Source organism: Notolepis coatsorum, assembly GCF_963971535.1.
Source record: "Notolepis coatsorum genome assembly, chromosome: 16".
Taxonomy (NCBI): domain Eukaryota; kingdom Metazoa; phylum Chordata; class Actinopteri; order Aulopiformes; family Paralepididae; genus Notolepis; species Notolepis coatsorum.
Window position 1 is genome coordinate 16,858,510 of NC_140180.1, and position 26,497 is coordinate 16,885,006.

Below are 26,497 nucleotides of genomic sequence, written 5' to 3' on the forward strand. Positions count from 1 at the left end.
ACGTGGTAGCTATATGGCCAAACTCCAGGGCCCTCATTCATCAACGTGGACTTTGACCTTGACCTACTTCCACAAGTAAGCACGGAATTTAGAACTAGCGCACGCACAGGGAAGTCGGCATTCATCACACGTGCGTAAGCAGGCTCTACGCACACCTGTCATGATGAATCCCACCTTGGCCCTGCGCCGCAGCTTGTGCACGCTTTCACGTATTTGCATACCAAAACCGCCCCGACCAACCAAATATGGTCAGGCCCTCCCCTTCAAATACCATGAGGGAATCCCTGTGCGTGGAATGTTGGAGGATGGCAAAGCGAACGAAAAAGAGAAACTACACAGACACCGAGGTGGAGGTCCTCGTAACGGAGGTGGATAAATAAAAGGCGGATTTGTAAACGGTGATGTCAGATATCAACGGCTCCCTAAGACCATTGCTGCAATTCTGCCTGGACAGCTCAAAATACTAATAAAGACCGTTCGTTGACCACTGTTTGGCGTTGGTTGTGTTGTGTGTCATTATAACCGTGCTGTACAATATGAATGCCTTTATTAGTTGTGTTCGATTGGCTATATGATTTTTAGAGGCATCTATTTTGTTGTCGGCTAATAAAGACCGCGCTGGAATATGACTGCCTTTTCCCGTGTTGTTTGATTAATACCCACGGATTAAAGTTCTCCTCAATTCTATTCCAAATCGCGATGGATCTCCCGTAAATTTTCTACCTGCTGCATGATTTCTAGAGGCATACTACTACAATCTATTTTGATGTCAGTATTGGGTAGCCTATATAAACAATATAATACGAGAGCATATACAAGAACAATGAATCTCACTGCATGTATGATGTATCCTGCCTTTCAATACATGAACTTGAATTCCATCATATAGTCTGTCCACTATCTGGTGTCATTGCAATGCGTTTTCTATTCTTTCTTGTACAGTAAAAAGGGGGAAGAACACTATATTCATATGACTTATTCTGCTTACAGCTTCGAAATTCCACTTGTTTCGTTTAACGTAAAGCCTTTTAAATATAATCAAAACGTTCCCGTGTTTCGGCGGTCTGTGCGCAAAATAATAACGAGTTGAGCTTTATGATTTATGATGAATTGAAAATGGGGGACCCTGATGTAAACAGGACGAAAGTTGGTCTGCATCCCCAATTAACAATTGTATGTACTGAGCTGTACTGTACCCATTCTGCAATCTGTTAATAAACTTTTCAATCAATCAATCAATCAAGCTACGCGGAGCGCAGTCAGTCAGTAGCCTACACCCCGTATATTCCGAGAACGCTATATAAACCATGAATGAATGAATGAATGAGAACTTTATTAACAGATTGCAGAATGGGTACAGTACAGTACAGCTCAATACATACAATTGTTAAGGGGATGCAGACCAGAGAAAGACTTTCGTCTTGTTTACATCAGGGTCCCCCATTTTCAATTAATCGTAACATATATGACATGCTGCATTCATTCTGAGAGAAAGATCTATTATTCCAAATGCTATTTATAGGGTTTTGACCATAATTACACTACTGTTGCTATTTTACAATGAACTATAATGAACTACGGTTCATAGAACATCCAGTGTTATTATGCACAGAAGCTCATTTCCTTGTTGTAATAATATATTCTACCACTGGGCGCGAGGTACGCCAGGTCCGAAATGTGCGTAGATGTAAGCACGAAGTCAAGTTCAAGTTGAAGTTGATGAATCCCACTCTTTGCTTAGAAATGATCGTACGCACGGGTTACGCACAGATCTGTGCGTAGAACACGTTGATGCATGAGGGCCCTGGCACCTATAGCACCTAAGAGGATCATGAACAAATTCCCTAACCCTATACATCCTACGCCCTACAAACACCTCCCTAGGAACAACCCCCTCAAATGTAATCACTACCGTCCCCGTCACTGCCCTCTCTGCTCCCCTCTTCATCCTTTCTGCACTCTTAACTATGCCATTACGCCCGTTCTCCATTAGCTCTCCCACCAGCTGCTCTACTGTAACCTCGACCGGTACCCCAGCTATCACCCCCTTACATCCCCCCCCCTCTTCTCCCCTACCCTCGCCACCTTACTTATACCCACCCCCCCAATGCCCCGCATCTTCCTAGCCACCTCCACCTGCCCCTCACTACCACACCCTACGGCCAGATTCCCATCCCACAAAACTCTCACGTACTTTACCTCCCCTAATTGCTCTGCAATGAGTTTGGGCCACTCGAGCCTACCTACTTTCCTCTCACCCCTCTCCCCCTCAAGCCTGACCACTATATGGATCACTTCCGCTTTTGCCACATCTTTTCCAGCACCCTCGTCTCCCGGCCCACTTGAGCTATCGTCCCCCACTTTCTTCCTCTTCCCCCCTTCTCCCCCCCTCTCCTCCCCCCTACTCTCACCCGACCCCTCACCCTTGCCCTGGCTATCCCCATCGCTGTCGTTCCTCCCCATCTGTTTCTTCCTCTTCTTCCCCGCCGTTTCCCACACCTCTTTCTCAATCTCTTCTTTCTCACTCTCCTCTTCTTCTTCTTCTTCTTTTGAATTTCCGGCAGAGTAGACGCATCGTGGCGTATTACTGCCCTCCGCACTTCTTTTGATGATCTCTTCTTCTTCTTCTTCTTCTTCTTCTTTCTTGGCGTATTTCTTCCCTCCTCATTTCTTATACTACACTAGTGGTGTTCCATCTTTAGGCCTCTTCAACTCACACTTTCTCCTTCTTCTCTGCTCCTCTTGCCTGTCCAATACTAATACATACACTAACGCTATATCCTCTGGTACAACTCTGAAGCATGCAGAAATGTCAGCACTGCCTCTGTGATCAACTGGTGGTTCTCATTATCCATGCCAAAGAATGATTTAAGAGAGAAGGAAGATACTCCCAGCTCTACCAGACTTTTATAAAAGATTTCCCTCTCTTTCCTATACCTTTCACATTTTAGGAAGACATGCCCGACAGTTTGTCTCTCCACATTCACACACCCCATCTGGATGTTTGCCCACAATGAACAAGCTACTGTTCAACCCACAGTGCCCCAGCCTCAGTCTACACATCTTCACCCTATCACTCCTTGACCCATATCCCTCCACCTTGATCTTGACCCGAGGCTGCAGAGAGAAATAGTGCCTTCCCTTGGTCCCCCTTTCCCACTCATCCTGCCACTCAGCCTCAACTCCTTTCTTTATCTTATCTCTGAGTTCTACTCTTCCCATTGAAATACCTATCTCTTCCTCCCTTCCCAGGCTCTGTTTGGCAAGGGAGTCAGCCATCTCATTCCCCGCAATCCCAGCGTGTCCCGGGACCCAACAAAACTCCACTGACCATCCTGCCTTCGCAATCCTATATAAAACCAACATTATTTCCTGAATGAGATCAGGGCGAGCTTTAGACCCACCTGCACTCAGAGCCATCAGTGCAGCAGCCGAGTCAGAGCATATAATCACCTGGCTTGGTCCCACTTCCTCCACCCACCACAATGCCCAGAGGATGGCAAGCAACTCTGTCACAAATACTGAGCTGCCATCGGATATTCTTTGTCCCTTACCGATCCCTAACCAAGGCACCCACCACCCAAATCCTGCCCTCCCACTTTCAGGATCCACAGAGCCATCAGTGTACACCTCCAGAGCCCCTGATTCCAGAAGGAACCTCTCTATTTCCTCCACAATCTCGCCCTTATCCTCCTCCTTCAAGAACCGAAGTTCAATGACTTGATCAGGCAATAGCCAAAATGGCACTGATAGCCACCGAGTGTGCTCCGCCACTCCCCCCTGATGCAGTCTCAACTTCCTGGCCCACTGATCAATACTGGTCAAAAAAGGTTTATACTTATCCCCATCTCCTGAAAGTAAACACCTAGCTGGGAAGGACAGACTTGTCCCACTCAATTTTGCCCAGTACTGTAGCCCTAACTTTACTCTCCTCAGGTTTAGGGGCAACTCCCCCATTTCCACCAATAGTGCTGAAGCAGGGGTGGTCTTAAAAGCTCCACAGCAGATTCTCAAAGCCTTGCACTGAAGCACATCCAGCTTTCGCAAATTAGACTTGGCCGCAGAGCCGTACACATAACAACCATAATCAATTGTTGACCTGATCATCGCCTGGTATATCATGCACGTGGTCTCTCTATCCGCTCCCCACCCACTCCCAGCCAAACTTCTCAGCACATTCACTATTCTTTCACACTTTGCCAGGATTTTCTCTATATGAACAGCCCAATTCAATCTTTCGTCAAACCAAACTCCCAAAAATGTAAACACCTTTACTCTCTCTAAGGGAGATCCATACATAACCAGCCTTCCCCTAGGCACCCTCTTTCTAAAACCAAAAATCATATAATTAGACTTAGAGGCGGATATTTTAAAACCCCACTTGTCTCCCCATTCCTCTACATCCCCCAGAGCTCTTTGTACCTGCTTTAAACAATACTCAACATTCTTCCCTCTTTTCCATATGGCCCCATCGTCCGCAAATAAAGACAACCCATATCCTTTTCCAATTTGCCCAAAAATGTCATTAATCATCACATCGAAGAGGACCAGACTAATCACGCTTCCTTGCGGGGTGCCATTTTCTATTTTTACAGTTTTTGAGGTTTGCCCCCCCACACGTACTTGGATCGTCCTGTCTAATAGAAAATCCTTTATCCAATTAAACAATCTCCCTCTAACTCCTAGGTCATACAATTTCAAAAGCAGCCCCTCTTTCCACAAAGAGTCATACGCCTTCTCAATATCCAAAAATACACTTATCACTACTTCCTTATTGTCAAAAGCCTGTCTAATGTCCTGGTCTAGAACAGCTACTGATTCCATTGTAGACCTGCCATTTCTAAACCCATTCTGATACCCAACATAAAGATCCTTACTTTCTAAAAAGTAAACTAATCTATTAGTAATCATCCTTTCCATAATTTTACACAATACAGACGTCAAGGCTATGGGTCGGTAAGACCCTGGGTCAGCCGCTACTTTACCTGGCTTCAAAATAGGAATGATGACGGCATGCTTCCACTCCTTTGGCAAGCAGCCTTCTAGCCACACATTATTAAACAAACCCAGTATTTCAATCATTACAAATTCGTCCAAATTCTTAAATAATTCATAGGATAATCCATCTCTGCCAGGCGTCGTATTTGCACCAGCCTGGATAGCATCCCCTAACTCTTTCATTGTAAAGTACAAATTAATCGGATTATTATTTTCTGAGCTTCTTCTCAACTTCCACTCATTCTGCGATAGCAGTTCAGACCTCTTTCTCCCTCTCTCCTCCCCCAGACTCCCAGAGTTATGCACTGCCTGAAATGCCTCCACCAGCATGTCTGCCTTCTCTTTATTGGTTACTGCTTCTACCCCCCCCTTCTGAATCACTGGAATCAAGCTTTTTTTTATATATTCCAGCCATTCTGTGTACGACTGCCCACATCTGCCTCACAGAAGTCTCAGGGCCTAGTGTTTCACAGAACTTCCTCCAACTACTCTTTTTAGCATCTTTAATAACTCTTCGTGCTACTCCCCTTAACCTCTTATATTCTACTGACTGGCACAACCCTGGATACCGTCTCACCCTCTTGTATGCTTTATTCCTATTCCTTACAGCTACGTCACATTCTTTATTCCACCAGGGAACCATCCTTCTAGCTCTGGGTTCCTCCTTCATAGGGATTGTGCCCTGCACTGCCCTATGTATCATCTCACTAAGAGAAGCATTCCACTCGTCTACACTCCCCTCAGAGTCAATCTCTCCTACCCACTTTCGGGCCGCCTCCAAGAACTCTTCCCAATTAGCTTTCGAAAAATTATACCTGGGCACCCTCTCCTCGATTTCTATTATCAGATCCCTTCCAAATTTGCACAGAATAGGACAGTGGTCGCTTCCCATAGTATTACTATCCAGCGCTTCCCACTCTCCAACCCTAGCCAAACCCGAGGAGGCAAAACACAAATCTATGTGACTGCAAGTATTCCTTGTGACATCAAACCTAGTCGGTCTATCATCATTTATCATAACTAGCTCATGCTTATCCAGGATCTCCTCAACCACGACTCCATTACTGTCCTTACTATTGCTTCCCCACAATGGGTTACAAGCATTAAAATCACCGACCCATATAACTGGACATCTCACCTTCTGCATAATTTCATCAAATTCAGGCAAAATAAGTTGTTTACACGGATTATATAAATTAAGCACCGTTATGGGACTATGGCTCTGATTACTCCAAACTTCCACTGCCACACACTCAAGGTTAGATGTTATGTCCAATGCCCTATACTGGATCCCTTCTCTAACGAAAGTTGCACACCCTCCGCCTCTTCTACCAACTCTGTCTTTTCTTAAACACTCATATCCTGGAATAACAAACTCAAGGCAAGGTTTCAGCCACGTCTCCTGAATGCAAATTAACTCAGGTTTCACTATGACTTCCTCCACAAATCTTTTTAACTCCTGTCCATTAGCGATCAGGCTCCGGGCATTCCACTGAAGAATACAGAACATCAGTGATCTAATCCACTTTCTTCTTCCTCCATACTGCTGTCCCCCTCACTCTCCCTGTCTGTCGTCCGCCCCCTGCCTATCTGCCCACTTATCTTCCCATTCTCCTTTGCCCCTAGTGCACACGACTGTTCACCCCCACTTTTCTTCTCATTCTCCTTCTTCTCCCTCTCCTTTGCCCCTCCACTCCTGCATATCTGCCATTCAACCCCACTTTTCTTCTCCTTCCCCTTTGCCCCCAGTGCAGCACCCTTGCCCGGCCGCTGCCCACCCTCACCCAGCACCCCACTCTCCTTCAGTACAGTATGGATTTGCCCATTAAAAGCCCTTTCCCAACAGTTGGGCTTAATGAAAATGATACCAATGGAAAGCTTAGCTTCTCTAGTTTACAGGGATACCAATACCTTTGTGTTCGCTCAAATATTGAGCGTGCTATGGACCAAGATATTTATTAATGGGCAGAACCTTGATTTTACATGGCGGCCATCTTGAAATCCATCATGATGACGTGGCCCCTACCCCAAAATGAAAGCTATGGTGATGGGGAACACGTGGAAAAAATTTTGTGCTTTTGTCCGGCGCGTCCAAATTTTTTTGCTAAGCCACCGCACTACATATAGATGCCTGTCCCAAATAGGCAGGGTGAGTTCAGTGATTGAAGCATATTATAATAATATTATTAATTAATAAAATAATTGCTATAGTGGTTTTCTCAAACTCAAAATTGCTTTACACCAAGGATGGTGGAAGGAAGTATCCAACGATGTTCATTGCTAAGCATAATAATAACAATAATAATGAATAATACAAAATAACAGAATAATGAAGATTATGTAACAATGTAACATCTGCCAAAGTTCACAGTGAAACATAAAGTCAAAATATGCATCGCTCTTGATAAATAACAGGGCCTCCAATCAAAATCTTAGAATAAAATAATATTGCAAATGTCTTCAAATGTCCACTGCATTTGTGGACTGTCCAAACTTTATTTGTTTAGTCATGTAAATGCAACTTCATTATGACAAAATATTTTCTGTCTCCTTGGCTTTCCCTCATCCAGCTGTCTGTAAAATATAAATATATCTAAACAGAATAAAAAGAAAATAAGAAAAGGCTTTCCCCAGACTATCCCAAAGATTGAAACTGTCCATTGAGATCACATTCCTATTTCCAGCTAGTTTCCCATAAATGAGCATTTTCAATGAAATCTGAAATTAAAACATTGTTCACATCCAGTGCGTGTATAATATCTACACTGCTCAAAATGCTTTCATATCATCATCAACATTTATTTAAGTCTTGGGGGGGACGATTGCAAGTGGGCCCTCATTCTAAATGTTGCAGCGATTACAAAATAGGCAATGATTAAACATAAATAAATATGCTTAAAACAATAGAATTAGGCAACAATAAAAACATTAAAAAAACTGAAATACAAGCAAAACACAGATAAAAAAAAAAGAAGATCTGTTAAAACAGTTACACAATGAACTAGGGAGGTTTGAGATCATGGCCCCAAGGTCAGAGAAGCGTTCCAGGAAGTTGGTGCACTACAGAGAAACGCTGACTCTCCAAGTATGGTTGTCAATATTCCAATGTACAGTTTTGCTTGTACAGTGTCCCCCCCCCCCCCCCCACCTTTATTGGACATAATCCCATACCATAAATAATAATAATATATTGTACAATTAAATTAATTAATAATGACTTAAGATAGAAGCTGAAGGTTATCTGAGTTGTGAAACATCACAAAGTAATTAAACAGGATTCATTTTAATCATGCCTGCAGCGCAATGAAGAGGAGCGCCAGGAGGCAGCCAAGACTAACTAGTAACAAAGAGTAACTAGTAACAAAGAGTAACTAGTAACAAAGAGTAACTAGTAACTAGTAACAAATAGTAACTAGTAACAAAGAGTAACTAGTAACAAAGAGTAACTAGTAACTAGTAACAAAGAGTAACTAGTAACAAAGAGTAACTAGTAACAAAATAACTAGTAACAAAGAGTAACGAGTAACTAGTAACAAAGAGTAACTAGTAACAAAGAGTAACTAGTAACTAGTAACAAAGAGTAACTAGTAACAAAGAGTAACTAGTAACTAGTAACAAAGAGTAACTAGTAACAAAGAGTAACTAAGAGTAACTAGTAACAAAGAGTAACTAGTAACTAGTAACAAAGAGTAACTAGTAACAAAGAGTAACTAGTAACAAAGAATAACTAGTAACAAAGAGTAACTAGTAACAAAGAGTAACTAGTAACAAAGAGTAACTAGTAACTAGTAACAAAGAGTAACTAGTAACTAGTAACAAAGAGTAACTAGTAACAAAGAATAACTAGTAACAAAGAGTAACTAGTAACTAGTAACAAAGGAAATAAAGAAAGGAATATTTGTCAAGTTCAAATGCTTTCTTTCAAGTAATTTTTCAGTATTTCATGGAGGAAGGAGGGAAGGGATGAATACATTTTTACTGAAGCAACTTCTTTTTTTTTATCCACTTTTTTTCTCATTTTTCTATTTTGCTCCCATCCCAATTTAGCCGCGCCAATTCTCCCCTCCCCTGTCTTGAACGTTGCTCGCATATGCCCCCCACTGGTCGGCTGTAGGGAGGATAGAAGCCTTGCATCACATGTCCCCTCCGATACATGTGGAGGCAGCCTGTCACATCTTTTCACCTGCCAGCGCGGACTCTCATTCGGCGAGGAGTAACGTGTGGGAGGCTCACACTACCCTGACATTTCCTGTCTCTGCTGTGCAGGCATCCCCCAACCGACCTGTAGGAGTCGCTGTCCACAACGTCCAGATTACCACCCATCGACTTCCACCCGCTAACTCTGCCAATTGAGTTAGTATGACGGCCGGCCCAAGCCGGAGGCAACGCTGAAAATTCCCTATGCGAGTGTGTACAATCTTTTTCATGTTTGCATTAGTGAAAAACTGCATATTACAGCGGCTCAGCTGACCCTCCCTAGATAGTTATGCAATTTATATACATTGAGCTAGTTTCCTTTCAACAGTACTTTCTTTCAAATATCAAATTAAAAGATTGCTCTGCTGCATAAATAACATTTAAGGAACAGTACTCATTGTTCTCACACAGTTAACAGGAATAGGCACTATCCACCAATTAAAATGTTAAAACGTAATGCTCTTCTCCAGAGTCAGACAAAAAGATAGATACCACGGAACTTATTTGCATATGTACTGGGAATGTACCCCAGTGGCAACATTTTGGGAGATGGTTGCTTCCAACCTCTCCGAAATATTTGAGACCAATGTACCATCTTGGCGGCACGGTGGTGTAGTGGTTAACACTGTCGCCTCACAGCAAGAAGGTCCAGGGTTCGATTCCCGCTTGGGGACCAGGTTTCCATGATGCCAGTTACCCAGGTGGGGTATCTCCCAGGCCTTTCTGTGTGGAGTTTGCATGTTCTCCCCGTGCTCGCAAGGGTTTCCCCCCCCGATAAGATAAACCCAATGGAAAAACATGCACAACAACAATAGATCGCTAACGCTGTGGCGTCCTTGACGAAGACGGACAGGAGCACTTGGATTGGTCCCCTGGCGCGGCTCACGTTGACGCCTGTCTGCTCCCGGCTGCCCTTGGGAGGGAACGACGACGGGATGGGTTAATCGCAGATACGAATCGCATTCATGCATCGCATGCGTGCCGAATGATGACCTCTGAGCAGGTCCTAAATTATTAATTATTTTTTACCTCATGCACCTGTTACACTCATGTTGAATGACATACTGTATCCAATCTGGGCTCAACAGTAATCAAGAAACGAGCATTACTGGCAGGGCTTACAGCTGCTAAACAGCTGGTGGCAATGCGTTGAAAGCCCCCCCATTCTCTCTCTCGTAGGGCATGGATACTAATGTACCTAGACATAGTCTATAGTATATCTGTGTGTGCTAAGCTAGGCTAGCTTGCAGCCGGATAGCTTTCTGCGGAACACACAGAGAGGAAATTGGTGTCTATCTTCTTGTCTGGCTTTGGAGGAGACGCTAAGGTAATTTCCCATAATGTTGGCGTGTTCCTTTAAAAGACATGTAAACTTTAGTAAAAAAAATAGGCTCTTAGGCTGCTTCTCATTCACCTTTGTTCCCTTGTTGAAGTCAACTAACTTTGAACCTTTTCCAGCGAGGGAACGGTTATGACCATGCACTTCTTCAGCTCTGGCCTGTGTCGTTGTGCTGGTGAGATTAGGGTTCATAGTTCGACTGAGGTCAAGAGCAAGTTCAGGATGCAAAATCCCAGTGTTATTGGTCCGCCCAAGGCTAAGGCTGCATTGGTCCGTTGTGTCTGTCTCGTCTACGTCTGTTTGCATTTAATTCTCAATGAGGAGAATCCATTCGTTGGATAGGGTTGACTCTGTGTCCGTCTTCGCCAGATTTGTGTCCGTTTTGAAGGACAGAAAAGTTTGGAGAGGGTAAACTTTTGAAAATGTTACCATCCGCAAAGCTGTTGTTTCTGCAAAGGCACAATTATGTTTGATAAAAAGAAGAAGAAAAAAAACAAGGGAGAGTAATACCTTCCGTAAAAAAAGAAATCCTAAAACACAGTCTCAGAACTCCAACATTTCAGGTCAGGGTCATGTATTCTGTGCCACATGACGTATATATCAGGCGGCAAGAACCTATGTACCAATATCATTTCTCTGTAATAACAAGGAACGTAGGGGTCTTGTGTACGTGAGGGGATGTGCAGTCCTGCGGTCTTGACACCCATGTGGGAAACAGGCCCGAGTCCCGCCTTAGCCAGACACATCCCCATGTAGACGTCATCGATGGGTAGAATCCTGATGGACGCAGACATTTTGTATATGAGCATGGCTGTATAGCCTGAGAGGAGGAAGCCCCCACCACTGCAATAAGGGGGGTATGAGTTGGACTCTTGTACCTGAACTGGGATATAGTACTTGCTCCCCGGCTCTCGGATAGGTCCCACGTACTGAATCAGGTGCCCAGTGAAGAGGTGCTTGCTGCCGTCATTGTCCTTGAGGCTCTGAAGGTACTCCACCATGTTGTCCGTGTTGGCGAAGATGTCATCGTCTCCGTTGAGGAGGAAACGGGCCTGGGGACAGTTCCTCTCCATCCACTCCAGGAAGAGCATCTGCTTCAGGGTGAGGTTGAAGAAGGAGTCTTGGAAGTCCCACTGCAGGATGTCGTTGTGCTCACGGTGCTCCAGTTCCAGGAGCCTGTTCAGTTTCTGCTTCTTGAATCCCGGGCTTGTCGTTCCCAAGATGAAGATCCTCCGGATCCACACGTTGTTGTGTAATCGCTCCTCTGCCCAGGTTTTTCGTAGGACTTCTCGCCGGTCGTAGTTCCTGGGGGAGCTCTTGATGAGCAACAGGAGGAAGACGTCTCCGGAGTTGTCCACTCCTCCGCATTTGCCAGGGACGTCTAGCAGCATGGGGAAATGGCGACAATGACAATAGTAGAGGAAGTCTTGGATGTTACCAGGGAGAGAGGAGAAACCAGAGACATTGGCTGCAGACAGGTTTTGCTGACAAGTTGGCCATGAGAACGCAAAGGAGCTGTCATTGTTTGGAGAACTCCTCTGATCGGTTGCCTCTCTTTTATTGGCCTGTATATGGAGGGTCACGTCATCATGGAAATCATCTTTCCTCAGAAGGACAACCAAGCATAGAAGTCCAATCAGCATCAGAGCCGTTGCCTCAAGTTTGCATTTAAATGTTCTTCTCATCCTTGTTGCTCTGCAATGACAAACCAGAACAACGTTTTCATATCAGCCGTCTACATTTAAATGTTCTTCTCATCCTTGTTGCTCTGCAATGACAAACCAGAACAACGTTTTCATATCAGCCGTCTACATTTAAATCTTCTTCTCATCCTTGTTGCTCTGCAATGACAAACCAGAACAACGTTTTCATATCAGCCGTCTACATTTAAATGTTCTTCTCATCCTTGTTGCTCTGCAATGACAAACCAAAACAACCTTTTCATATCAGCCGTCTACATTTAGAAATTATGTTGTAACTTTTAACATTTGTTATATATTTGATTACATGCATTGTCATATTAGGCCGTAAGGTGCAGGCATCGTTTCATCCCGTTCCCACCTCGGCGGACTACTAAATTTTCACTCTGGGTGAAAGATATATTGGTGTAGATTTAGGAATAAAAAGTCCTCCATTTACAATCCTGCCCGTTTTGCGCAGAATTTTAAAGTCGGGACTAGATCTTTCCTCACGAACGGATACTTGGTTACCACAGAGTTTTATTTGACGTAATTGGTGCAAGTTCGGTCACGTATCTTGCGCTCGACCAATAGCAGCTCTCTTTGTTGCGAGGATACGGGCGACGTCCGTTCAGAAACCTACCAGGCCAGAATCATACCATTGTGGAGATATACAAACATTGTTTAGAGATCAATTTGTGTCATAAATGTCATGATATATATCTTTATATCTGTATGTCGTGTATGTCATAAATGTCATGATGAACTTGTGCTGTTCAAGTTGGTCATGAGCAGTAAAACTCCTGTTTTTATACATAATCAGATTGTTTTTAGTAATACTGTGCACAAGCATTACACTAGAGTTGAACACTGAACTCTCCACGCACAAGCACACATGAGCACACACACAACACACACACTGTACACGCTCACACACTAGCAGCCACTTTAACATGAGCACACACACACTCATGCTGCACACGCTCACACTATGGACACTTTACAGAAGGAAAGGTCACTTTAAGAATGGTATAGCTTGAGATTGTATAATATTGCATTGTATAGCAGTGTACATAAAGACCCAAGGCCTCATCCGTAGCTAACAGTGTACTGCACTGCCACAGGACCTAGCATGTCCTACCATGCTCTGTAAATAACTCATGTACAGATACCGATATGCCTACTTTGTTTACTTGTTTATTGCACTATGTCGCTCTATTGGTTGGACTCTTATTATTATTACTTGTATTATGCACATCGTTGCGGGCGAGACCCCCCGCATTTCACTGTATACCTGTATGCCGTGACAAATTAAACTCTTGTATCTCTTGTATCTTGTATCTTGTATCTAGAGGTTCCAGTAGTGGGCAGCTTGAATTGCCAGGTCCTAGAACCAGTGCTTTGGGGAGATCTTTTATTTTTAGAGCATTAACTCTTTGGAATGGCCTGCCTCGGAACCTCTGCTGCATTTACAGTAGATTCACTTTTAAAAATAATCTTAAATTGTTTTTAAATAGTTTTTAACACTGTAAAGTATTTTTTTGTTTTTGTTTTACACTAATGTAATTTTAGCTATCTTAATTGTTACAGTAGTTTCATTATGCATTGTGTGTACTGACTTTTAATAATTTTGTTTTTGCAATAGTGATTGTTTTTGTATGTTTTTTTTGTGTGTGGACCCCAGGAAGACTAGCTGGTTGCTATCGCACCAGCTAATGGGGATCCCTAATAAAATAAAATCAAATAAAATCAAATTGAAAATGGGGGACCCTGATTAGATTAGATTGTACTTTATTGTCATTATAGGGGTGTAACGGTACACAGAAGCCACGGTTCGGTACGTACATCGGTATTGGGGTCACGGTTCGGTACGAGTTCGGTACAACAGAAAAAAATAAATATATATATATATTTTTAATCCTCTCTTTCTCCGATTTTTCTCTGTTTTCTCCCCGTTCCAATTTAGTCGTTGTGCCAATTCCCCCCCCCCCCCCCCCCCCCCCCCTACCTGGTTGTTGTGCGCATGTTCTGCTACTGGTCGGTACAAGGGAACCCTGAAGTCATCCGCACGCTTCCTCCGACACGCGCGGCGACAGCCAGTGACTCTTTTTTCACCTGGCAGCGAGGACTTTTTCTCGGAATCTGCCAGGGTGAGTGAGGGGCGGAGTTTAGTGATGTTTCGGAGGTGAAAGAAAGAGGTCTTGCAGAGGTGTTTGATGTGTGTATCATATGTGTGGGGGTCCATTTTCACGCCCAAGTTGGTGACAAGGGTGGAAAGGGGAATGTCCTGACCGGAGAAGGAGATGGTGGTGATGGTGGTTGACCGGACCTGGTGTGGGGTACCGATCAGCATGGCTTGTGTTTTGGAACTGTTGACCTGGAGAAACCTGTTGTTCATCCATGCCTTAGTCTCCTCCAGGCAAGCGGTCAGTGTGGGGGGTGATGAAGGTGATGATGGTGTGATCCAGATATATAACTGGGTGTCGTCAGCGTAGCAGTGGAACAACACACCGTGCCGGCCGATGATGCGGCCGAGGGGGAGCATGTACAGGGTGAACAGCAGGGGGCCGAGGACGGATCCCTGGGGGACACCGCAGGTGACGGGGTGGTTGGAGGATGTTGCGCCTCCAAGGGAGACACACTCAGTCCGACCAGCCAAGAGGGACTGGAATAAGCCAAGGGCTAGGTCGCGGAGTCCGACATTGGAGTGGAGACAGTCCAGTAGAATGGGATGATCCACCGTGTCGAAGGCTGCCGATAGGTCGAGAAGGACCAGAATGGATGGGGTTCCAGCATCCGCCGCCATCAGTAGATCGTTGGTTACCCTGACCAGGGCTGTCTCTGTACTGTGCGCGGAGCGGAAACCAGACTGGAACTTCTCGAAGATGTTGTTGTCTCTGAGGTGTGCTTGGAGCTGCTTCGCAACTACCTTCTCCAGCACCTTTTAAAGGAACGGGAGGTTGGAGATGGGCCGGTAGTTGACGAGGGCCTCTGGGCCTCTGAGGGTCTATCATTGTTTGTGTTTCATGTTCATCCCCTCTCTCTTCTCGCTAGAAACATCGACCCACTGACAACGCAACGCAGTGAATTGAAAAATTCACATGGCAACATAAATGCACCTAGCAACTACATTTAGTCAATCAGCGTCTTCAAATATGATGGTGTGAACAACCAGACTACTGCTCTACTGCTGGTGTGAACAACCAGGCTACTGCTCTACTGCTGGTGTGAACAACCAGACTACTGCTCTACTGCTGGTGTGAACAACCAGGCTACTGCTCTACTGCTGGTGTGAACAACCAGACTACTGCTCTACTGCTGGTGTGAACAACCAGGCTACTGCTCTACTGCTGGTGTGAACAACCAGACTACTGCTCTACTGCTGGTGTGAACAACCAGACTACTGCTCTACTGCTGGTGTGAACAACCAGACGTACTGCTCGCACAATAAATTACATGGTGCTTCAGCGCTTTGGCCCTGGTCTGTTCCCGGCATTAGCCACCCTTCAATCTGATAAATAATTGTAGGCAACATTTCAAATTCTCCCCAGCTTCAACGCTTGGCCCTATCACCTCTAATAGTCAGGCAGGTTAATACTTGCACCATATTTTCCCCAAATTGACCCTGAAAATTTATGATTAGACACCAAAATTATGATCCTAAGTTACTTAGAAGCTGAGATATTGGTAGATATAGGTTTTTACATTGCAGCCATTTTGGATCTTCCAGTTGGTGTGTATGTATTTGCAGTGGCTTAGCAAAAAAGAATTGACGCGCCGGACAAAAGCACCACATTTTCCCCACGTGTTCCTCATCATCATAGCTTTCATTTTGGGGTAGGGGCCACGTCATCATGATGGATTTCAAGATGGCCGCCATGTAAAATCAAGGTTCTGCCCATTAATAAATATCTTGGTCCATAGCGCGCTCAATATTTGAGCGAACACAAAGGTATTGGTATCCCTGTAAACTAGAGAAGCTAAGCTTTCCATTGGTATCATTTTCATTAAGCCCAACTGTTGGGAAAGGGCTTTTAATGGGCAATGATTCAAAATTATGTAAAATTTTCGACCTAGAGAAAACTGCCATGCTCATCTTCCAAAAGGTCCCTTGGCTGTTCACATGATATATCAGAGTGAACATTGGTTTTATAGGTACCCACAAGCCTCCTCTTTCCAGACATACCCACTTTGTCCAACTTGCATGCTATTTAGGGCAATAATCAAGCAGGTTTGTGCATGTGGTACAAATGTGTCGAGCATTGGGTTAGGGTTTGTTGTTAGAATGTTGAACATAGAAGATAAATGTTGGTGTCAAACTACACATTTTCTGGGTCAATAAATGTGTTAATGCTATGAAGAATATCCTGGTCGTTTGGTCATTACGGTGTTGATGACCGGTATAGCCACCGACAGCTGTCATGAGACATGCACTGAGAGTATGGCCACGCGGGAATTTTTATGAAACATTCTGATATTTTCGCAGGTCTTGTGCAGTGGTCTCGTGCGCGCCACTGTCAACCAAGCGACCGACAGTGGCACGACTCGAGACGCGCACCGTTTGACAATGATATGCATGCATGCAGCATAATTTGCTAGTGCCCTTGTGAGTCGTGACTGAGGAGAGGATGGCCCGCAGGCCGCAGGAATTTCTATAAACATTCTGATACTTTGATTAGTTAACTATCTATTCCGTTAGTTAACTATGTATTGATAGATAACTTCTTACATATTAATATGATATTGTAAGGGGCAGGACCAGATAAGCTTAAGCTTTATCTTTGTAAAACAAAGATATCCAAATGGTTTATTTCTCTTCCACAGCGAAGTCTTTCTTTTTAAGTGGTCCTAAAGCTATTTTCCTAAATATTCACGGCACTACTACAAGGTAAGAAAACTGTATTTTCTTACCTTGTAGTAGTGACGTGAATATTTATATTTAAATAGTTTATATAAATATTTATATATTTATATAACTCGACACATTAAAATTCCTCCTCACCTGAAAGCCGTAAATAAACAGCAAAGCGGTCGGCAAGGCACCATGGTCTAGAAATGCAGGCTTCAATCTATGTTGTTAGTCTATCTGTTCAGTACTGCTCAGCACTGTTTCACGATGCACAATGAGCTCTTCTTCTTCTTCTTCTTATTGAAAGAGAATTGTTAAATATATATAGATGCACAAATGTTCTAGAATGTTTGATTATGACATCATACTGTGACATCACGAATGCTCTAGAATGTTTGACTATGACATCATACTGTGACATCACAAATGTTCTAGAATGTTTGACTATGACATCATACTGTGATATCACGCATGTTCTAGAAGGTTCTATTATGACAAATAATACGGTTCAATGACTATCTAAATCCAATCAATATTCCTAATGCCGTTTCAATGTAAGGTTATAAAAATAAACATATAAACATTCATATAATACAATAACCTAAATATATAGCTTTGGCTCCTCTACAATACGTTTACCTATACGATTTGACTTGATTCAACAACAAAGCAGTCAGGGCAATGGCAAGCCGAAAACGGTCGAAAGTGTAGTTATTTGAAGTTTGGATTTTTTCTTTTCACGACTGAGGTAGGTAGATAAAATGTTTAGAGACTAAAGTACTGAAAAAAGGTACCGTTGGGTACCGGTATCGATTCACAGGTACCGGTACCGTATCAGTTCAAATGTGAACGGTACCCATCCCTATTGCTTATGTCCAGAGATTCCACCTTTGATAACTAAAGTAATGACACTTGACTTACCGGTTATATGTTTTGCCTTTTTAAACATGTCCTTTATCGTGCTGTCCTCTGGCTGCGCTAAGCCAGGACAGCTGTCACGAGACGCGCACTGAGAGCTGGCCAGTATACCGCGGGAATCTTTATGAAACATTCTGATATTTTCGCGGGCACGAGACCACTGCACAAGACCCGCGAAAATATCTCCATAACAGTTAAATAAGCCTATACGGGCTAAAGAGTTATGATAATAATAATAAATGTAATGAGTGTTCCTAATAAAATGTCTATTCGATTAGCCACCCTTCAATCTGATAAATAATTGTAGGCAACATTTCAAATTCTCCCCAGCTTCAACGCTTGGCCCTATCACCTCTAATAGTCAGGCAGGTTAATACTTGCACCATATTTTCCCCAAATTGACCCTGAAAATTTATGATTAGACACCAAAATTATGATCCTAAGTTACTTAGAAGCTGAGATATTGGTAGATATAGGTTTTTACATTGCAGCCATTTTGGATCTTCCAGTTGGTGTGTATGTATTTGCAGTGGCTTAGCAAAAAAGAATTGACGCGCCGGACAAAAGCACCACATTTTTCCCACGTGTTCCTCATCATCATAGCTTTCATTTTGGGGTAGGGGCCACGTCATCATGATGGATTTCAAGATGGCCGCCATGTAAAATCAAGGTTCTGCCCATTAATAAATATCTTGGTCCATAGCGCGCTCAATATTTGAGCGAACACAAAGGTATTGGTATCCCTGTAAACTAGAGAAGCTAAGCTTTCCATTGGTATCATTTTCATTAAGCCCAACTGTTGGGAAAGGGGTTTTAATGGGCAATGATTCAAAATTATGTAAAATTTTCGACATAGAGAAAACTGCCATGCTCATCTTCCAAAAGGTCCCTTGGCTGTTCACATGATATATCAGAGTGAACATTGGTTTTATAGGTACCCACAAGCCTCCTCTTTCCAGACATACCCACTTTGTCCAACTTGCATGCTATTTAGGGCAATAATCAAGCAGGTTTGTGCATGTGGTACAAATGTGTCGAGCATTGGGTTAGGGTTTGTTGTTAGAATGTTGAACATAGAAGATAAATGTTGGTGTCAAACTACACATTTTCTGGGTCAATAAATGTGTTAATGCTATGAAGAATATCCTGGTCGTTTGGTCATTACGGTGTTGATGACCGGTATAGCCACCGACAGCTGTCATGAGACATGCACTGAGAGTATGGCCACGCGGGAATTTCTATGAAACATTCTGATATTTTCGCAGGTCTTGTGCAGTGGTCTCGTGCGCGCCACTGTCAACCAAGCGACCGACAGTGGCACGACTCGAGACGCGCACCGTTTGACAATGATATGCATGCATGCAGCATAATTTGCTAGTGCCCTTGTGAGTCGTGACTGAGGAGAGGATGGCCCGCAGGCCGCAGGAATTTCTATAAACATTCTGATACTTTGATTAGTTAACTATCTATTCCGTTAGTTAACTATGTATTGATAGATAACTTCTTACATATTAATATGATATTGTAAGGGGCAGGACCAGATAAGCTTAAGCTTTATCTTTGTAAAACAAAGATATCCAAATGGTTTATTTCTCTTCCACAGCGAAGTCTTTCTTTTTAAGTGGTCCTAAAGCTATTTTCCTAAATATTCACGTCACTACTACAAGGTAAGAAAACTGTATTTTCTTACCTTGTAGTAGTGACGTGAATATTTATATTTAAATAGTTTATATAAATATTTATATATTTATACAACTCGACACATGAAAATTCCTCCTCACCTGAAAGCCGTAAATAAACAGCAAAGCGGTCGGCAAGGCACCATGGTCTAGAAATGCAGGCTTCAATCTATGTTGTTAGTCTATCTGTTCAGTACTGCTCAGCACTGTTTCACGATGCACAATGAGCTCTTCTTCTTCTTCTTCTTATTTGAATTTCCGGCAGAGTAGACGCATCGAGGCGTATTACTGCCCTCCGCAATTCTTTTTATGGGCTCTTCTTCTTCTCCTTCTTCTCCTTCTTCACCTTCTTTTTCTTCTTCTACTGGACCCCGTCATCACCTACATTGTCCATTGGAGTGCAGCTACTGCTGCTACTTCCTGTCTGAGCCCCCCTCCGCGGGACCCACCTTGCCCCCTGCTATCTTATCCTGGGCTGCTTTGTCCCTCGCAGCCTTGTCCCTCGCAGCCCCCTCAGCCAATTCGCTATACACCACCTCCCAGTCCAGACCTTCCAATCCCAGATGTTGAACCGCTATCCTAACAATCATCTTCACCATCGCTGTTTTACCCTTAGCCTCTGCCATACCAGTAACTACCCCTGCCACGAAGGCCACAATACCTAATTTCTCCTCCCTTCCCCTCTCTACCTGCTCTACCCTCACTGCCAAATGCCCTCCTTCAACCCCCTGCACCCTTTCTTGGCTACCCTGTCCTGCCCTGCTAACCGCCCCAGCATACGTCAACTTACCCTCCCTTCTCTCTCTCCGATCCGCGACCTCCTTCATCATCACCTCGCACCCCCTAAACGCTACACTATGCTCCCCACCACAACTACAGCACTTCGGCTTCACTCCCTCTCCACACTTCCCATATTCATGTTCCCCGCCACACCTAGCGCACCTCAGCCCCTTCCTACACGTGGTAGCTATATGGCCAAACTCCAGGGCCCTCATTCATCAACGTGGACTTTGACCTTGACCTACTTCCACAAGTAAGCACGGAATTTAGAACTAGCGCACGCACAGGGAAGTCGGCATTCATCACACGTGCGTAAGCAGGCTCTACGCACACCTGTCATGATGAATCCCACCTTGGCCCTGCGCCGCAGCTTGTGCACGCTTTCACGTATTTGCATACCAAAACCGCCCCGACCAACCAAATATGGTCAGGCCCTCCCCTTCAAATACCATGAGGGAATCCCTGTGCGTGGAATGTTGGAGGATGGCAAAGCGAACGAAAAAGAGAAACTACACAGACACCGAGGTGGAGGTCCTCGTAACGGAGGTGGATAAATAAAAGGCGGATTTGTAAACGGTGATGTCAGATATCAACGGCTCCCTAAGACCATTGCTGCAATTCTGCCTGGACAGCTCAAAATACTAATAAAGACCGTTCGTTGACCACTGTTTGGCGTTGGTTGTGTTGTGTGTCATTATAACCGTGCTGTACAATATGAATGCCTTTATTAGTTGTGTTCGATTGGCTATATGATTTTTAGAGGCATCTATTTTGTTGTCGGCTAATAAAGACCGCGCTGGAATATGACTGCCTTTTCCCGTGTTGTTTGATTAATACCCACGGATTAAAGTTCTCCTCAATTCTATTCCAAATCGCGATGGATCTCCCGTCAATTTTCTACCTGCTGCATGATTTCTAGAGGCATACTACTACAATCTATTTTGATGTCAGTATTGGGTAGCCTATATAAACAATATAATACGAGAGCATATACAAGAACAATGAATCTCACTGCATGTATGATGTATCCTGCCTTTCAATACATGAACTTGAATTCCATCATATAGTCTGTCCACTATCTGGTGTCATTGCAATGCGTTTTCTATTCTTTCTTGTACAGTAAAAAGGGGGAAGAACACTATATTCATATGACTTATTCTGCTTACAGCTTCGAAATTCCACTTGTTTCGTTTAACGTAAAGCCTTTTAAATATAATCAAAACGTTCCCGTGTTTCGGCGGTCTGTGCGCAAAATAATAACGAGTTGAGCTTTATGATTTATGATGAATTGAAAATGGGGGACCCTGATGTAAACAGGACGAAAGTTGGTCTGCATCCCCAATTAACAATTGTATGTACTGAGCTGTACTGTACCCATTCTGCAATCTGTTAATAAACTTTTCAATCAATCAATCAATCAAGCTACGCGGAGCGCAGTCAGTCAGTAGCCTACACCCCGTATATTCCGAGAACGCTATATAAACCATGAATGAATGAATGAATGAGAACTTTATTAACAGATTGCAGAATGGGTACAGTACAGTACAGCTCAATACATACAATTGTTAAGGGGATGCAGACCAGAGAAAGACTTTCGTCTTGTTTACATCAGGGTCCCCCATTTTCAATTAATCGTAACATATATGACATGCTGCATTCATTCTGAGAGAAAGATCTATTATTCCAAATGCTATTTATAGGGTTTTGACCATAATTACACTACTGTTGCTATTTTACAATGAACTATAATGAACTACGGTTCATAGAACATCCAGTGTTATTATGCACAGAAGCTCATTTCCTTGTTGTAATAATATATTCTACCACTGGGCGCGAGGTACGCCAGGTCCGAAATGTGCGTAGATGTAAGCACGAAGTCAAGTTCAAGTTGAAGTTGATGAATCCCACTCTTTGCTTAGAAATGATCGTACGCACGGGTTACGCACAGATCTGTGCGTAGAACACGTTGATGCATGAGGGCCCTGGCACCTATAGCACCTAAGAGGATCATGAACAAATTCCCTAACCCTATACATCCTACGCCCTACAAACACCTCCCTAGGAACAACCCCCTCAAATGTAATCACTACCGTCCCCGTCACTGCCCTCTCTGCTCCCCTCTTCATCCTTTCTGCACTCTTAACTATGCCATTACGCCCGTTCTCCATTAGCTCTCCCACCAGCTGCTCTACTGTAACCTCGACCGGTACCCCAGCTATCACCCCCTTACATCCCCCCCCCTCTTCTCCCCTACCCTCGCCACCTTACTTATACCCACCCCCCCAATGCCCCGCATCTTCCTAGCCACCTCCACCTGCCCCTCACTACCACACCCTACGGCCAGATTCCCATCCCACAAAACTCTCACGTACTTTACCTCCCCTAATTGCTCTGCAATGAGTTTGGGCCACTCGAGCCTACCTACTTTCCTCTCACCCCTCTCCCCCTCAAGCCTGACCACTATATGGATCACTTCCGCTTTTGCCACATCTTTTCCAGCACCCTCGTCTCCCGGCCCACTTGAGCTATCGTCCCCCACTTTCTTCCTCTTCCCCCCTTCTCCCCCCCTCTCCTCCCCCCTACTCTCACCCGACCCCTCACCCTTGCCCTGGCTATCCCCATCGCTGTCGTTCCTCCCCATCTGTTTCTTCCTCTTCTTCCCCGCCGTTTCCCACACCTCTTTCTCAATCTCTTCTTTCTCACTCTCCTCTTCTTCTTCTTCTTCTTTTGAATTTCCGGCAGAGTAGACGCATCGTGGCGTATTACTGCCCTCCGCACTTCTTTTGATGATCTCTTCTTCTTCTTCTTCTTCTTCTTCTTTCTTGGCGTATTTCTTCCCTCCTCATTTCTTATACTACACTAGTGGTGTTCCATCTTTAGGCCTCTTCAACTCACACTTTCTCCTTCTTCTCTGCTCCTCTTGCCTGTCCAATACTAATACATACACTAACGCTATATCCTCTGGTACAACTCTGAAGCATGCAGAAATGTCAGCACTGCCTCTGTGATCAACTGGTGGTTCTCATTATCCATGCCAAAGAATGATTTAAGAGAGAAGGAAGATACTCCCAGCTCTACCAGACTTTTATAAAAGATTTCCCTCTCTTTCCTATACCTTTCACATTTTAGGAAGACATGCCCGACAGTTTGTCTCTCCACATTCACACACCCCATCTGGATGTTTGCCCACAATGAACAAGCTACTGTTCAACCCACAGTGCCCCAGCCTCAGTCTACACATCTTCACCCTATCACTCCTTGACCCATATCCCTCCACCTTGATCTTGACCCGAGGCTGCAGAGAGAAATAGTGCCTTCCCTTGGTCCCCCTTTCCCACTCATCCTGCCACTCAGCCTCAACTCCTTTCTTTATCTTATCTCTGAGTTCTACTCTTCCCATTGAAATACCTATCTCTTCCTCCCTTCCCAGGCTCTGTTTGGCAAGGGAGTCAGCCATCTCATTCCCCGCAATCCCAGCGTGTCCCGGGACCCAACAAAACTCCACTGACCATCCTGCCTTCGCAATCCTATATAAAACCAACATTATTTCCTGAATGAGATCAGGGCGAGCTTTAGACCCACCTGCACTCAGAGCCATCAGTGCAGCAGCCGAGTCAGAGCATATAATCACCTGGCTTGGTCCCACTTCCTCCACCCACCACAATGCCCAGAGGATGGCAAGCAACTCTGTCACAAATACTGAGCTGCCATCGGATATTCTTTGTCCCTTACCGATCCCTAACCAAGGCACCCACCACCCAAATCCTGCCCTCCCACTTTCAGGATCCACAGAGCCATCAGTGTACACCTCCAGAGCCCCTGATTCCAGAAGGAACCTCTCTATTTCCTCCACAATCTCGCCCTTATCCTCCTCCTTCAAGAACCGAAGTTCAATGACTTGATCAGGCAATAGCCAAAATGGCACTGATAGCCACCGAGTGTGCTCCGCCACTCCCCCCTGATGCAGTCTCAACTTCCTGGCCCACTGATCAATACTGGCCAAAAAAGGTTTATACTTATCCCCATCTCCTGAAAGTAAACACCTAGCTGGGAAGGACAGACTTGTCCCACTCAATTTTGCCCAGTACTGTAGCCCTAACTTTACTCTCCTCAGGTTTAGGGGCAACTCCCCCATTTCCACCAATAGTGCTGAAGCAGGGGTGGTCTTAAAAGCTCCACAGCAGATTCTCAAAGCCTTGCACTGAAGCACATCCAGCTTTCGCAAATTAGACTTGGCCGCAGAGCCGTACACATAACAACCATAATCAATTGTTGACCTGATCATCGCCTGGTATATCATGCACGTGGTCTCTCTATCCGCTCCCCACCCACTCCCAGCCAAACTTCTCAGCACATTCACTATTCTTTCACACTTTGCCAGGATTTTCTCTATATGAACAGCCCAATTCAATCTTTCGTCAAACCAAACTCCCAAAAATGTAAACACCTTTACTCTCTCTAAGGGAGATCCATACATAACCAGCCTTCCCCTAGGCACCCTCTTTCTAAAACCAAAAATCATATAATTAGACTTAGAGGCGGATATTTTAAAACCCCACTTGTCTCCCCATTCCTCTACATCCCCCAGAGCTCTTTGTACCTGCTTTAAACAATACTCAACATTCTTCCCTCTTTTCCATATGGCCCCATCGTCCGCAAATAAAGACAACCCATATCCTTTTCCAATTTGCCCAAAAATGTCATTAATCATCACATCGAAGAGGACCAGACTAATCACGCTTCCTTGCGGGGTGCCATTTTCTATTTTTACAGTTTTTGAGGTTTGCCCCCCCACACGTACTTGGATCGTCCTGTCTAATAGAAAATCCTTTATCCAATTAAACAATCTCCCTCTAACTCCTAGGTCATACAATTTCAAAAGCAGCCCCTCTTTCCACAAAGAGTCATACGCCTTCTCAATATCCAAAAATACACTTATCACTACTTCCTTATTGTCAAAAGCCTGTCTAATGTCCTGGTCTAGAACAGCTACTGATTCCATTGTAGACCTGCCATTTCTAAACCCATTCTGATACCCAACATAAAGATCCTTACTTTCTAAAAAGTAAACTAATCTATTAGTAATCATCCTTTCCATAATTTTACACAATACAGACGTCAAGGCTATGGGTCGGTAAGACCCTGGGTCAGCCGCTACTTTACCTGGCTTCAAAATAGGAATGATGACGGCATGCTTCCACTCCTTTGGCAAGCAGCCTTCTAGCCACACATTATTAAACAAACCCAGTATTTCAATCATTACAAATTCGTCCAAATTCTTAAATAATTCATAGGATAATCCATCTCTGCCAGGCGTCGTATTTGCACCAGCCTGGATAGCATCCCCTAACTCTTTCATTGTAAAGTACAAATTAATCGGATTATTATTTTCTGAGCTTCTTCTCAACTTCCACTCATTCTGCGATAGCAGTTCAGACCTCTTTCTCCCTCTCTCCTCCCCCAGACTCCCAGAGTTATGCACTGCCTGAAATGCCTCCACCAGCATGTCTGCCTTCTCTTTATTGGTTACTGCTTCTACCCCCCCCTTCTGAATCACTGGAATCGAGCTTTTTTTTTATATATTCCAGCCATTCTGTGTACGACTGCCCACATCTGCCTCACAGAAGTCTCAGGGCCTAGTGTTTCACAGAACTTCCTCCAACTACTCTTTTTAGCATCTTTAATAACTCTTCGTGCTACTCCCCTTAACCTCTTATATTCTACTGACTGGCACAACCCTGGATACCGTCTCACCCTCTTGTATGCTTTATTCCTATTCCTTACAGCTACGTCACATTCTTTATTCCACCAGGGAACCATCCTTCTAGCTCTGGGTTCCTCCTTCATAGGGATTGTGCCCTGCACTGCCCTATGTATCATCTCACTAAGAGAAGCATTCCACTCGTCTACACTCCCCTCAGAGTCAATCTCTCCTACCCACTTTCGGGCCGCCTCCAAGAACTCTTCCCAATTAGCTTTCGAAAAATTATACCTGGGCACCCTCTCCTCGATTTCTATTATCAGATCCCTTCCAAATTTGCACAGAATAGGACAGTGG

At 44.2% G+C, this 26,497-nt stretch overlaps 2 protein-coding genes across 2 annotated transcripts in view; both read right to left on the bottom strand.

Moving 5' to 3' along the window:
* LOC311242905 (N-acetyllactosaminide beta-1,3-N-acetylglucosaminyltransferase 3-like) overlaps nucleotides 1-4,998 on the bottom strand; it is a gene marked incomplete at its 3' end in the record, with an annotated part of 35,544 nt that extends 30,546 nt beyond the window's left edge. Inside the window, exon 1 of the mRNA XM_084331970.1 lies at nucleotides 4,986-4,998. The remainder of the gene's footprint in view (nucleotides 1-4,985) is intronic.
* A 6,066-nt stretch (nucleotides 4,999-11,064) lies between these two features.
* LOC311242906 (N-acetyllactosaminide beta-1,3-N-acetylglucosaminyltransferase 3-like) lies at nucleotides 11,065-25,615 on the bottom strand (the record flags this gene model as incomplete). The annotated part of the gene is made up of 2 exons (XM_084331971.1): nucleotides 25,603-25,615; nucleotides 11,065-12,229 (listed from the first exon to the last, which is right to left on the bottom strand). The coding sequence occupies exon 2, from the start codon at nucleotides 12,217-12,219 to the stop codon at nucleotides 11,065-11,067; it is 1,155 nt and encodes a 384-aa protein (XP_084188097.1). The 5' UTR covers nucleotides 12,220-12,229; nucleotides 25,603-25,615.
* Between the last annotated feature and the right edge of the window lie 882 nt (nucleotides 25,616-26,497).